At 40.5% G+C, this 15252-nt stretch overlaps 1 protein-coding gene across 1 annotated transcript; it reads right to left on the bottom strand.

Moving 5' to 3' along the window:
- Window positions 1-567: 567 nt before the first annotated feature.
- MRPL53 (mitochondrial ribosomal protein L53) lies at window positions 568-4119 on the bottom strand. Its single transcript, XM_030971612.1, has 3 exons — window positions 4013-4119; window positions 2628-2740; window positions 568-992 (listed from the first exon to the last, which is right to left on the bottom strand). Exons 1-3 carry the CDS (start codon window positions 4099-4101, stop codon window positions 865-867), a joined length of 330 nt encoding a protein of 109 aa, XP_030827472.1. The 5' UTR covers window positions 4102-4119; the 3' UTR covers window positions 568-864.
- Between the last annotated feature and the right edge of the window lie 11133 nt (window positions 4120-15252).

Here is a 15252-nt window from a genome sequence, read left to right as displayed (position 1 = left end):
GGAGAGATCGACCCTTCCAAACCCACAGATGAGGGTTTGCAACACAGATGAGACACCTAAGCAGTTACTTTAATAAATAATAGGGTTGGACATGGGACTATAAACACCAAATAAAGCTCTGCCTTTGATCTTTCCAAAATAGTTAATGAAATATCCCAAGAGTGACAAAACCACTATAAAACTGAACTTCAAAGATAGCCCTTTTCTCCAATTATCAAAAAAACTAACTTAAGCTAAACTTAGTTACTTTTATGCAGGATGAGTAACTCTACTGTGTGTTGAAAGACCCATAACCTTGTTACTTTAATAGCTGAGCTAAATTTACATTTAGTAAATTTCCCACTTCCTTCAAAAAAGAGGAAGAAAATGGTAGGGACATAGCGACAGATGTATTATAAACAAAGGAGTACAAAAACCATTCTACATTTTCAGCCTGCTGTCCCCCAGCTAAGTCAATAAGTTTTCTTCAAATGTAATAAATTTAATAGCCTTCAAACAATAATAATAACCACTCTAAAAATGTTCTGCCTTATAGAAATTTTGTAGGAAATAATTTGCAAAGAGATCTGGCTTCATTGCAGTATTAATTTAATAGCTGATGTGCATTATTCACATTGAAATGCAAACACATGTGATATTAGTCCAAGATGCAGCTGCTTAGAAAGATGCATTCCTGCATCTTATGCCACTCTGAACCACTGCTGTAAGAAGATCTGTTGATCTGTATGTCCTCCTTCAAGGGAAGGCAGGGAACATTTAAAGTCTTTTGGCCATCTCTCAGATTTTGTTGCATAGGAAAAAGCCTTCTGTGCAGCCTGCTGTTTCTAACACATGTCAATGCAAACACAGCTGGTTTTCCATTCTTCAGGGATTCTTCTTCTTGCTTTTCTGTTCTTCCTTCAGGTCTTTTGCGTTACATCTGGATGCCAATGCTGTTAACATTTCCCCTGTCGTCAAGTGGGCTCCCTTCATTATCAGTCGATCTCCATCAGCTACAAATGAAGAAAACCTTGAGAAGTCACAAAGTGACAACTCCTCTGGTGTGCAGTTGTTTTATACATATAAATCCAACTACAGTTCACCTTGTCTGATTAGAAAGTGCTCCAGCTACCAAGGAACCTGACTATGCACCACTGCCAAACACAATGTGCACACAATACACATTTAATTGTCACTTCTGCATTGCATTATTGAAAAATCTGAAGCATTTGTCCAGGTATGCCTATAGTAAGAACACATTTGATAAGAATGGCTCATACTCTGCCTCCAAAGTCATCTCACAAAAGGCAACTAAGCCATTGGAAGGCACAATTTCCACACATGGCTAAGCATTTTAGTAGCCTGTTGTCAGTGGTCCATTTAATGTGCTTCTTCAGCCAAAACAACAAATTGGTTCACACAATCCTGTGGTCATAATGTTAAAAAAAATAGGAAGCACTAGGATTTCTAGAATTCTGAAAGAATTGATTTTAAAACAGGCAGGGTGCAGTAGAAGGTGAATATTACCCAAGTTAATTATTTTGCAAGATTTGCAAATACAAAACTGACAGTCAAACACATATAGTGAAATACCATGCCTGGTATCCACGTTCCAGCCTCATTTTTGCCAACTACAAGGGCTACAAACACTTCACTGGAGAAAAATCAGCTTTTAGAATATGAAGAGTTGAGAGGTGTCTTGGCATTAATGAGATAAACTGGTTTGGGTTTACACTGTGAAAAAACATACAGCTTTACTGCTTTAGTCTTAATACATCACAAGGATGAGAAAGACAGAGGCATGTGAGAGAGAGACAAGGCGAGGTTAACATTGCAGTAGTTTCTTCCCTAAGCAAAACAAAGACCATTCAACACTTTTGATATTTCCACCAATTCACTAAAAATATGGGAGTTTAAACATAAGAGGGTAGCAGAAATCAATATTAATGAAAACCTTAATGGGCTACATGACATATTGGGCCATTACAACACAGCAGGAAAGAAGATGCAGCCAGAGAAAAGGACAAAAGCAGATTAGAGCCATCTGTTCACAGCCTGGAATCTGGGACGCTTCCAGAACTGATGAAATCTCCACCACCAATTCCCTGCCTGCTCCCTATACCCTCAAAGGAAACCCAGAAATTTGTTGTACATAGTTGACCTCATTCTGCAGGTCCATCTGCACATGTAAAGCCTCACCCATCTGAGCAGTTCCTTCAGATTACAGTTACTCAGTTGCATAAGCAACTAAAGGTATTCAACCTTCTCTTCTCAAGACTGACATGCCTCCACCACAGGTAAAATAAAAAAATTATGGAAAGTAAACAGATTATTATATAAAAACAGAGCTAAATTTACCTTCCTGGAATTGTACCTGACTGCAAAGTCATATAAGTACATCACTAGAGAAGTACACTCAGCTCCAATGGTGTCAGTTGTTGGATCTAAGATCCCTTAAAGTTAACAACAATAGAGACATATCAGGCTGCTAGTGACACCCTCTTTCTTTTTTCCTCTGAGCTGTTCAACATCTAGTTATGGACTAGAGCAAAAAAATAAAAAATCACAGTTAAAAAAAAATAGAAAACAATAACATTGTAACAACACAATCCCAGGGTTTTTTGTTTCTTAAAAAAAAAGCTCCTTACCAAATGTAACATCTACAACTGGTTCAGATCCATCATGTCTCACATCAGCAGTCACTTCACAGTTTGTATTAGTAGCTTGGATTTTTTTATGGTAGATACTTTGGAGAAATTTTCTGAAAGTATATTAAAAAATATATCAACTATGCTGTAGACAGAAATTAAACATATTTCTAAAATCAATTTGCACATCTCGATATTGCTGGGCAACAAAGTACAAACAAAATAGGATTTGTACTTAAGTTCCGATAGGCACTTCTTATGAGAGAATCACTCTTAAAAGCCAAAAATCCAAATTCAGTGTATATTCCTTATATACTAACACGTTAAAAAGTATACCAAAGAACTTTGTAAAACTTCAGTGTATACACTTTCTGTGTTTCTCTTAGCTAGATTACTAACAACAATAAAAAAATAAACAGTAAAGGCATTTTCATTTTTCTTTATGCATCATTTGCTTGCCAATGTTTTCTTGTTTGGGTTTGAGACAGAATTTATTTATATGGCATCTTCGGTCTCCTGTAGATTTCTGAAATGCGTGACAGCTACTTTAAGCTGCTATTCTGGCAGTTTAAAGATATTCTAAATTAAGCCGTGTTACTAAATTCATTTTCAAAGTAGGTGCGCCTGTAAAGTCATTGAAAAACGGCATTTTGGAATTGTTTGGAACTGTTTGTTCTCCAGAAAATGGCTGGAGAAGCACAATCCCTTAAATGTCTCCAACGATTAATTACCGGGATAGAGGAGCTGCTGTTGCCCCGCCTGCCCGTCACCAGCACATGGAGCAGATTTCTGCCCTCACTACAGATCAGACACTGCGGGGCTGAGCACTCTGCCGGAGCTCAGGGCACACACACGGCGGGGCTGAGCAATTGCCGGAGCTCAGGGCACACACACGGCGGGGCTGAGCAATGCCGGAGCTCAGGGTACACACACTGCGGGGCTGAGCACTCTGCCGGAGCTCAGGGCACACACACTGCGGGGCTGAGCAATGCCGGACTGCACACCGGGACTGCCGGGCCACACACACTGCGGGGCTGAGCACTGCCGGAGCTCAGGCACACACACTGCGGGGCTGAGCACTGCCGGAGCTCAGGCACACACACTGCGGGGCTGAGCACTGCCGGAGCTCAGGCACACACACTGCGGGGCTGAGCACTGCCGGAGCTCAGGGCACAGAGCTGTGAAAGGCGTGCACGGCAGGGCACGGACCCTCGGGACAGCAGCAGGGAATGGCCCGGGGCGCCACAGCCCAGCGCCAGCGCCCGCCGGGAGATACGCGGCCCGGGAGGCCGCAGGAAGGGCGCACGGAGGGCGCCGGGGCGTCTGCAGAGAGGGAACCCGGCCAGAGCTGGCCGGGGCCAGGGCAGCCCCTGCAGCCCCCTCACCTGGTGCTCTCCACGTTGGGCTCGAAGGGGCAGAACCGGACCACGATACTCTTCACTGGCCGCAGCACCAGGCTCACCTTGGACGCCATCTTCTCCCCGCCCCTTACTACAGCTCCCAGCAGTCCCCGCGCAGGGGCTCTCGGCGGCAGAAGCCGCACCGGCCCGCCCCATGGGCAGCTGGGAACTGTAGTCCGTGCGGCGGCCGTGGGGGCGGGAGGCCCGCGGGGGCGCTCCCTTCACCGCTGCCGGCCCCACGAGCCCCGTTTGATGAGCCGAGGCGCTCGGGGCCGGGCTCCTTCCTGTGACAGAGAATCACAGACTGGTTTGGGTTGTAAGGGAGCTTAATTTTTTTCCTAAATGTACCTCCAACCGCCTCCCTGTGCAGGGGCATATTTCACTTGACCGCGTTGCTCAAAGCTCCCTCCAAACCTGCCCTTGAACACCTCCAAGGATGAAGCATCCGCAATTTTCTCTGGAAAAACTGTTCCAGTGTGTGAAAAATGCGTATTTTATGATTGGCCTTTCGCGAATATTAATATTATATGTGTTATGTTAGAAAGTTATGCTGTATTAATTTTCTTAAGTAGTGTGTTAAATATAGTTTTAGGTTATAACATAATGTTAAAATAGAAACTATGCTATGTGAGATACTTTTTTTAAAGAGAGGACTTGCACTGAGATAGCAGCCTCAGGACACCTAAATCTTTCAGATAAAAAGAATTTATTGCTCCCTTATCAGAAGAAACGAACTTCTTCCCGCCTCGCTCCGTCCTGAGATGCCATCAGGATTAAGAGGAAGAAGTTGACACTGACCAGACAGAGTCCTGTGCTTGAATGGGAGTTATGCATTATGCATGAGATGTATGAATATGCAACAGGCTTTTAAGGGTTAATCCTCTGTTAACCTGTGTCCTTTTTTGGGCTTATTTTGCCCAGAAAGAGGTACCTGGACTGTCCATAACTCTTTGTTTTTTATTGTCTCGTATTGTCGTAAATCCTAATTGTCCACATTTTTATTACTCTAATTATATTACTATTTTTATAACCATTTTATTACTATTAAACTTTTAAAATTCTATAAACAAGTGTTTGGCGTTTTTCACACAGTGCTTCACCATCCTCAGGGCAAATAATTTATTCCTAATAATCAAATCTAAACTTACTCTCTGCCAGTTTGAAGCCATTCCCCCTTGTCCTGTCACGACATGCTCTTTTAAAAAGTCCCTCTTCAGCTTTCTTGTAGGCTCCCTTTGGTGCTGGAAGGGAACAACAAGGTCTCCCCCAGAGACTTATCTCCTCCAGAATGAACAGCCATGGCCCTCTCAGGCTTTCCTTGTAGGAGGGGAGCTCCATCCCTCTGATCATGTTCGTGGTCCTTCTCTGCACCTGCTGCAACAGGTCAATGTCCTTTGTGTACTGAGGACCTCAGAAATGGATGCAGCAGTCCAGGTGGGTTTTCACAAGAGTAGAGTAGAGAGGAAAGGTAGATAAGGATCAGCTTAAGATAAATTAGAAGCAATATTTTGCAATACATCAAGGAGGAAAGAGATTTGCAAGAGGCACTGCTGCTGGAAATGAATACATTTTGGTTTTGGTTCATGACTGGCTATGTCCAGGAGCTGCTTCCCAGCCCTGGAATTAAGCCTAGAGAAGAGGAGGCTCAGGGGTGACCTGACCACTCTGTACAACTCCCTGAAAGGAAGGTGTAGCCAGCTGAGGATCGGCCTCTTCTCCCAGGCCACGAGCGACAGGAAAGGGGACATAGTCCTAAGCTGTACCAGGGAAGGTTCAGGTTGGGCATTAGGAAGAAATTCTTCAAGAACTGGAATGGGAATGAGGTGCCCAGAGAGGTGGTGGAGTTCCCATCCTGTTTAAGGGAAGACGGGACGCGCCCCTTGGTGCCCTGTTGTAGTGGACAGGGTGGTGTTTGGCCCCAGGTTGGACTCGATGGTCTCAGAGGTCTTCTGTCACTATTGGACACGAAAGAACGCAAGCACACCACAGTTCTCAAGGCGAAGGAAGAAAGAGGAAGTCTATTTTCTGACTCCAATATTTATAGTTTTCCAAAAGTGACAGTGGATTGGAGGGTGACTGTGACACCTCCTCCAAGGACACTGGTCAAACCAACAGTCCATCAACTTTCTCCTCCTCCGAAAAGAAGACAAAACAATCGGTTATTTACAGAAAGTGTCTGAGAAAGTTCACCACAAGAATGTCAACATCAGAACGCCTAGAAAATCTTAAAAAAACAGGGTGACAGTCTTCTCCAGCCTGGCTGTCTCTGTGAGTCTGTCCGGGTGCCGTTGTCGCCGTGTGTCCGTCCGGTGCCGCTAGATGGCAGGAACCTCCCTGGCAATGGCTCCGCAGCGCCGGGACCCTGCGGAGCGCTGGGGGCGGCGGCGCACGGCGAATGTCCGTGCGATATTCCATACAGACCCACCATCCCGACCTACGGGAACTGCACTAAACAGCTACCGTCTCTTGGAATGGGAAACCTATGTTTAGAAGCTTCTCTTTATTTATTCCAAATCGTCTTCCTTAAGAAAATCACATTTTCTGTAAAACCATTGTCTTCAATGAGACTTGGACAAGAAATTAACTAGCAAAAGTAAGCACAATGAAGTCAATATAGTTGTAATGTTTGAAGCTTTTATTCTCTCTCTCAAGAGAATAAAAAAAATATATACATATATATTTTAATCTTATATATAATAATATATATGTTATATATTTTTCCCTTATGGGAAAAAGGGGAAAAATACATTATTGTGAGGTATCTTTTAAAAGACTTCACTGTAAGCAATAAATAGCTGGTTTAAATATGAATTTTTCCTATATAGTAGGCTTAGACACAAGGCCCGGTAAATAGAGTATTTTGCATTTGGAAGGCAAAAGTAACTTCTGAAATTTCAACATCTCTTTCTTCGTTATAACACAGAGAGCTCAGTGTATTCCATTTGAAATCTGTGGCTAAATTTCCATTGACTTCTATGGTAACACTGAAGGAATAACACCAGTAAAGGACAGGGGAAGAAAGAATGATCACTGATTTTTCAAGGCTCCATTTTTCACACTGTCGGTACTGTGGCACTCACAGAAATATGCACGACCAAAACAGTTTTATATTTCCTCTTATTGCATTTTGATAGTAATTTAAGAAGAATGTTTAGCTTACATTGCACAATTAAATGAAGAGAAAATTTTGTTTACTCCTTTCCAGAGTCAGATCAGTTAATTTTTTTACATTTATTGTCAGCAGTAAAATTTGCATCTTTCCCCTTAAGCCATCTGTTCAGAGTAATTGAAAACTCACTCTGATATTTCAAAGTAATTTTTAATTTTTTGAAGTCTGAGAGATTCGGTGTGACACCATACAACAGGTATCTGTTAGCTGAAAGGCTCTGTGTTCTATTTCTCCCTTCAAAGAATGGTCTGTATCTGTGATATGAAATTTCTACTCATCCCTACTAATAGGAATATCTCTTCCTTGGATGCTACTCCTACTTGTGGACAACCAAGTCTTTCTCGACACCTACTCTAAATGCAATAGTTTTAGGGGATGATAATTCTGGTGAGAATGTGAACTTCTACAGCTACTAAATTAGATAAATGAGCAGCAAAGTGACACAGCTATTAAAAAAAAACAAACAAAAAACCAAAAAACCCCAAGAACAACCCCAAGCAAACAACAATCAAAAAAACACACAAAAAAACCCTCAAAACAAACAACCAAACCCAAGGATTTCCTCATCTGCCTTTAAAACCAGGTGGTGGTGAAGCACAGTACATTGGACTACCCTCAGTTTATACCAGAGTAACTCCAAGTGACCTCTGCCATTTCAGGAAAACTGATAATTTATCTGTGTAAGACCTTGAATCAGTCTCTCCAGCTCCAGCAGGTAGTCAGGGAACTCTCAAGTGTCTGTATTTGAGACTCATCTTCAAGGACATCCTTGGGAGTCTGAATGATTCATGACTCTTATACCTAGTGATAATCACACACATTCCTAAAGCATAGTAACATGAAGAAGCATCAAAAGATACATTATTATAATGGAAACTATTTTAGTATTCCTTTCACTCTGTGGATCCTTTTTATTATAAATACTGCCTCATCCCAAATCTATAGACTTTCATGTCATCAGTTTCACTGAAGTGTAGCCACAAGCTATAAATGATTTATCTCTAAGTACCATATACAGCAAGGAAAAACTGCAGCCATGCTTTTTACACTGTAGTTATGCAGAGAAAAGTTGCAGAAAAAAATTTATGCAGAAAAATGTCTGTAGTATTAATTATACTAAGTAAATTTTCCTCTTTTCTCATTGATCATTCCAGACCTTTTAAATCCTAGGAAGATTCTTCTGCTTTTCCTCCTGTTTCTTACTCAGCTGCTTTCACTTGGTGTTCTGTTTTCTGACTATAGAAAGGCCCACAGTTCAGAACTCTTGAAATCTAATTTCTCTGTGGTTTGGTCACGCCTTTTTTAGCACCTTGGCTCTGGCTTTTGACTGCTCTTCAAATGCTGCATGAGGGAGGCTTCTCAATGCTGCATTTCAGGTGTGGTGTAACACCTCCCTGTGTTTCTTGGGTTCTGGAGACTTGGATCCTTATCTCTGACTGTCCTCAACTGATTGCCTCCTCTGCATCTTTATCCTTTTTCTGCTGTCTTTCTCTGAGCCTTGCCACCAACGTCAATAGGCCTGGAATTTAGCAATCAAAATGTCATGCCTGCACATCTAGTTATAATGCTGTGTAGTCCAGGAATAAAATTTAATGCTGCCTTCAGGGCAGTAGGCAGTGCTGAGGAGAAGTGAGGCAACACAAAGCCAGCAGCCTGCCTGTTCTGCACGGAGGTGATGCTTCCAGATGACCACCCAGGAGAGGCTCTTTGAGAAAGATTCTGTGCTGGGCCTGACAGGAGAAGCAAATTATTTCTGGGAACAGAAACCCACTCTGACAGGTGCAGTATCATGGAGCATATCTTTGAAAGAGCAATGGACAGAGAGACAGTTAAGATCACAAAGGACTCGCAGCAAGTCATTATAAAATACTAGTGCCACATTGAAGGACAAGTTGGAATGAATTCCCTAGCATACTGGAGGAACACTGCTTATAGTCATAAAAATATAAACCAGTCTGTGTTTTCTGTCTGGCTTGGTTTCTTCCTTTGAACTGAATATTTTCACCATATGTCAGTTACTGAATTTTAAAAATATTTTCCCAAAGAGAAGAGCCTGTAAAGGTCCTTTATTCTCTGAAAATTGTGGAATCAAGCGTAGTTTTCTACCAATAGTAAAACAAATTTTGCATTTTATTTATAAACCAGCTAATAGTTGTATGCTGTTAATGTGGTTTTCAAAAATAAAAACAAAAATAAAATCATCAGCAAAGATGCCACTTACAATGAGCTTGCTTTATAATTAATTCTGAAATAATAACTCTGCGTATCAGTTCAGAAAAGCTCTTATGGGAGTGAATAAACATATTCCCTAGTTGCTCTTTACTCCTCTGCTAACATGTATTTCTATTGCCTGAGGTTAACAACTGCCAGCAGAAATGTTTGCTAAAATAATATGCAGCATTTAACTGGCTGAGATCATACTGTGCCAATTCCTGACTTGTAACTTAATTTCTTGAGAATAATACCAAAAGATTTATTTTGTACATTTTCTTCCCCATCTAATAAATACTACATTAAATATCTGAAGTTATCCTTTGGATTTTTATGTTGATTCAAAATATGCTCTTGCTTCCAGCAGAGAGAGTTTATTATCATAATAGCAAAAGGCACAAAGGTGAGCTGAAATTAGTGGTAACAACTCAAGGTTAGTACCTGAGTCCTTGAGGTCTGGGATCTGTTCTTGAAGCTCTAGGTAGATTTAATGTGTGTATTTTTACTTTAAGGGTCCTTGCACAGGTCACAGGCACAGTCCCATCTAACAGATCTGACTCAGAGTCATTATCATAGTTTGAGGGGGAACAGATTTTTCACAAGTGCAGAATCTGGGGAAAGCAGTTGTATTACAATTTGATCTATATTTTCAAAGACTTCCAGGAGGTTTTTCTGTTCTTCAAATAACTTGTAAGAGGTTTTGAGGAGCTCAGCACCATATTGACATTTGTACCACTTTGCTAAGGGCATGCTTCAGTGCTGTGAATACCATAAGCAAAGCAGTTTGTTTTCACTGTGTTCTGCTAAGAATAGCTGTGCCTATAGATTGATGGTTTAAGTTATTAGTATTGTCAGCAAAGTATAACAACTCTGCTCAATTGAACGTGGTGACCAGCCAAGAAAGTCTCTGCATGCTTTCATTTTTTCCATGTCAAGAACTTTCACTTTATACTCTACAAGCTTATTTATGCACCAGTTTTAACTTCTCTTTTATAGGTTTCAAGAATGTGTCTGGGCATGGCCTATATGTAAGCCATAGAATACCTACTTAACACAAGTAAAAGTTGAAACATAAAGAGTCTAGACATTCAGACATAAAGGAACTAGATATCAAAATAGGGAATTTTTATGCAACCATTGGCTGTAGCAAATTTCATACAATTTAATCTATTTATTAACATAAGTAGAAGGTAGCTCCTCAAGACAGTCCTTGTAAAGTATTCTTACCACCTATATGAGTAGAAGACCATATTTCTTTAAACTCAAACATGTATCAATGTCAGTGACATGCTACTACATTTAGTATTATAATTCCAATAAAAAGGTAGTTTGCCTCACTGAGAGCCCATGATAAAAATTCTCTGAGTTGTAAATTTAAATATGCCACAACATCATTCATCTGAAACTCATTCTACATTTGCAGTCCTATGCTCAGTTACAAGAAAAAAACCCATACCAAACCCCCAGTAACTAATCTGTTGGTTTCACCTTGTACTAGAATAAAAGAGGTAAGTTTTGTTAAAAGCCTGCTTAGCACAGGAAGAGCACAATTCAGGTGGTGTCCCACAAGAATTCCAGGTACAGTGTGGTCAGTGATATGCACTGACTTAGTGCAGAAATTAATAAAGATCTGAGCCATTTTGAAGTTTTTGTCAGATATCTCCTTATGTGATTACAATAGTAGTGTAATAATTACATTATTGTGTACTAATTGAAGCAACGTGTCAGAAGATAGAAGAGAACAAATAAGATACTGCAAGGGTTGCTCGTTATACATACAGAAGCTACATTATAGAAACAGCAGGCAGCAGATGACAATTTAGATAGATATTCCCAGGAAATTTATGTTACAGATGAAGTTAGGAATATGAAATGCCATATAAATAGCAGAACTGGTGAGTTTTATTCAGGCATAAATTACCAGTTAATACAGGAATGAAGCAAGTATCATTTCTCAAAGCAATGGTTTTCAACCTATGGACCCTTAGTCTTCCATCGCCTATGGGTTCATGAAGTATTATTTTTAAAAGATAATAATTCTTACTCTTGGCAGAGTTCCAGTCAGAGTCAAGGAGTTTCAATCTCCCCTTGGACACTGGGAGGATCCAGTGTTACTGATTTTTACAGATCAGTAAAGGCTGATCACCACAGAGTAAGTGATCATTGTTCAGCCCTGATGATAAGAGATAGCAGAGTGTTGGTTACTAGGCTAGTTCCAAACAGTCAGATTTTCCAGACAGAGATTTCTGATGTTTTAAAAATATCAAAGATTCTGCTCTGTATCACTCAAACCAGAAGAAATCATCACAATTTTTGCCCAGTCTTGAATTACTGACAGTATATCCCCATTTCATCCCTCTTGAACTACATTAATTAACTTAAACATCTCAGGATCTTAGGATAACCAATTCAGTTCTTACCTTTATCCAATTTCTTGTGTGATATATTAAACAGAGAATGTGCAAGCCAGAGATTTCAAACACTTGTGTTTAGTTTTGTGCATATAATACTGTTGTTCACCTATTGAAATTGCTGTATCAAATTTCACTGAAGTCAGCCACATTTCTCTCTGTAGTACTGATGGGTAAAAAATATCCTGATAAATCAAAACTACTCAACTTGAATGATTTCCAATGCATTCATATTTATGCTGTTTTCCCTTTTTCTTGATGAATGGGCAGTGTGCAAAGAAAAGAGATTAATAACTATATGTAAATATATAAGATATAAAGAATATTTAATATCTGAAATATAGAAATATATATAAAATAGAATTGATTTTCCAAAAATTATTTCTAGCAGTAAGAACATTTGTCTCTTATCAATGCCTCATTGAGAAACTTAGTGGAAATCAAACATTTGTGACTGGTGTGACCATACCAAGCTCTAGAGCTCTGTAAAGACACAAGTACATATTTAAGAGTTAACCCCTTCAAAAGGAAGGAAGAGAAGCTATGAATTCAGATAATTTAAATATTTCAATCTCCATCATGTCTGCAATGAGAGAATACATTCATTTACTGTAATTCCTCCCAGCAAATCCATATCATCAAGCAAAGGATAAAGCATCAGTTTCCAAGGCACCATTTTCTGGCAAAATACATCAGCTCTGTAGAGATACGGTAACAAAGTGAGGTTTGGGGGGCACAGGCTTTCCTTATATCTGATTCCCTTGTGCAGCAGCAGCTGAGTTTATCAGCAGTACTGAAATCCAGGTGATGCCTTAGCCCGCTCCCATGCTACAGGCACAGAACCAATTTGTCTCCACAGACGCTCCATTGTCCAAACTAATAAGAGTGATGCTTTTGCCAGGGCTGCACAGAAAGGAGCACAGCATTTGAGAAAGGCAGCAGCACACAGCAAAGAGGCAACTGCCTGTGGCTTCTCACCAAACACATTTATGACAGCAGACAGCTCCTGTGGAACAGTGGTGATGAGCCAAAGGTCTCTCGCTGCACCCTGCACTGCCCGCATTAGCCAGCAGCACTGCTCTGCCTTTTGTAGGCCTTCCACCTACATGTCTGCAATCAAGCAGATTTCTTCTCCCAGTCTTAGAGAAATATATACATCATCTATTTCAGTTATTGATTTGTTCCATTTGGTAGTGACACATTTAAGTCCCCTGTGCTTCTCACTGTCTAAATAAGCTGCTCCTGTCTCCCCCTCTCTGCAGGCTTTTGGGACACAGTCAATACCTATAAACTCTAAAGATGTGAAGGGAGGTTTCACCTCATTAAAGTGTTCCATGAGAGGAGATTTCTTTATTCCTTCTTGTGATTTGTGTCCACAATTTCTGACCTTTCCTATGCATGTTGTCTCACTCATACATTGTGTGCCCCTAGGGAATGTACTCAAGTATGTCACGGATTTTTGCTTTATGTTGTACACCTTCCTTCTCCCCTGTCAGAGTATTATCTGTTTATAGATTGTGCAATAGCTCAATGGGTAAAATCATTCTTCTAGAAGACCAGGTTCTGGGAAAATTACTTATATTGCTTTCAGATATTGCTTCTCTACCAGATTTTTCACTTCACTTATGTCAATAATGCAATTTTTTACTCTTTAATGCTACAATTCCTCAGTAAAAACCAATTATCTTTAGGAATACCATAGCTGTCAGGGATTTTTTCCCACTATGCTCATCATACCTGAGCTTCTGACTGTGTTATGTTGCTAAGGTTTCTGAAAACTGGGTTATGACTCAATCTCTTTCTCCCTCTTAGAGCACCTCCAAGAGGCTTAAAGTGAGTCACAAAATTAAAAAATACAAGTGAAGGAAGAGTTACTCAACTTTCTATCCCTACACAGAGTCCACATACTTCAAATGTCCAGGGATTGTGGGAATGTGATGACAATAGTTCCCCAGGGCATCCCACTGCTACTTTGCAAGCCAGCAGTGTTGGCTTCAGAAGTCTCCCATGGATCCCCTGCTTCTAAATATTCAAGTTGGTAGAACAGCCTCCCTCAGCTCATGAATGCAGCCCCAGCATAACAAATTACACTTGAACAGCTTGAGAGCTGCAGGTGGCTAAAGAGTCCCCAAACTACCACCCACAATCTAAGCAGCCAGCAGTTTCCAAATTTGTTGTAAATCCTTGCAGCTAGTAACTACAAACATTCCTCCTTTTCTCCATCTAAAGAAATTAGGCTGATGCCTCCTAAAAATGTGGGGAGGGCAAGTCAGAGGAAGGGCTTGTGGTTGAAGGAGCCTCACAGATACAAATGGGCCAGAAGGAAGCTGTACCCAAAGAATTGTAACTCTAAACCATTCTCCATTCTCTGTGTTGCTAAAATGTCATTTTACACATTTTACAGAGAGAAGTGTCTGATTAGGATTCTGATCCTCACCAGAAATTTGATGAAGCCACCAACAGCTTTACTAAAATCCTAATCTTTGAGTGACAGTGCACACTCTTGCATAAAAATGCTCCTTCTATTGACATCCAGTTTGAATATATGCATAACTGGCTCCACATGACTTGGAAATGATCAAGATCTTGGAACAAAAATCAGGAAATGCCAAAAAGCAAAGTGCCATGGGAATGACAACGTTGTATGTGTTTATGAAAATTTTCCATCAGGAAAAGTAGTCAAACATGAGGCAATCCTAGTCTGCTTTTCCATAGGATTTGCACAGCACAAGAGTATACATGAAAACACATAACATCTAGATGAAATAGAAAAGAGACATCCAACCCTTTGGCTGGTATCAATCCATAAAGGGATTGCTCTGCCCCTTTAGGAACTTGGTATGGTCTGAGCAGCACTGCTCACTTGAAACCTTGGCTGAAAAGGTTCATGTTTTGTTTTTTTGGTAACCATTCCAGAGAAACAATGGATGCAGTGAGCTGAAAAAGTTATTATTTTTCAGCTCGTTCAATTCAGTTCAGCTGACTCAGGTGACATTAAATAAAGAGATGTCTCAGTTAAATGAGTGCGCTTTAAAACATTTATGTGTTGTATCAATCAGAGAATCAAAATGACGAGGTTGCTTGAAAACTGCTGATTAATTGTAAAAGTTAGTGCTGGAGCAGAAAAGAGAAGCAAGGGATAAACTCCCAACCTTCCAAGGGGAAGTGACTCCCTGGATAAGCCTCTGAATTCATGGGATTCATAGGGTCACCATTTTGTTCAGCAAGAGCATTTGGGTCTATTGCTTTCCTTCTGCTTTCCAGTGCTCAGGGAGTGATTTTTCTGTGCAAATAAGGGAGAAGAGATAAATCCAAAACCTTCCCCAAAAATACTCCTTGCATATTAAACATTTAGGCATATTAACCTGTCTCTGTGCTTGTTTCTGGGATGGTTTCTGGGATGGACCAGCTACAAAACCTGGGCTCAGAATCAA

This window comes from Camarhynchus parvulus, chromosome 2 (genome assembly GCF_901933205.1).
Source record: "Camarhynchus parvulus chromosome 2, STF_HiC, whole genome shotgun sequence".
Lineage (NCBI taxonomy): Eukaryota > Metazoa > Chordata > Aves > Passeriformes > Thraupidae > Camarhynchus > Camarhynchus parvulus.
The sequence above is the reverse complement of the archived record's forward strand: the minus strand, read 5'-3'. Positions and strand labels throughout refer to the sequence as shown.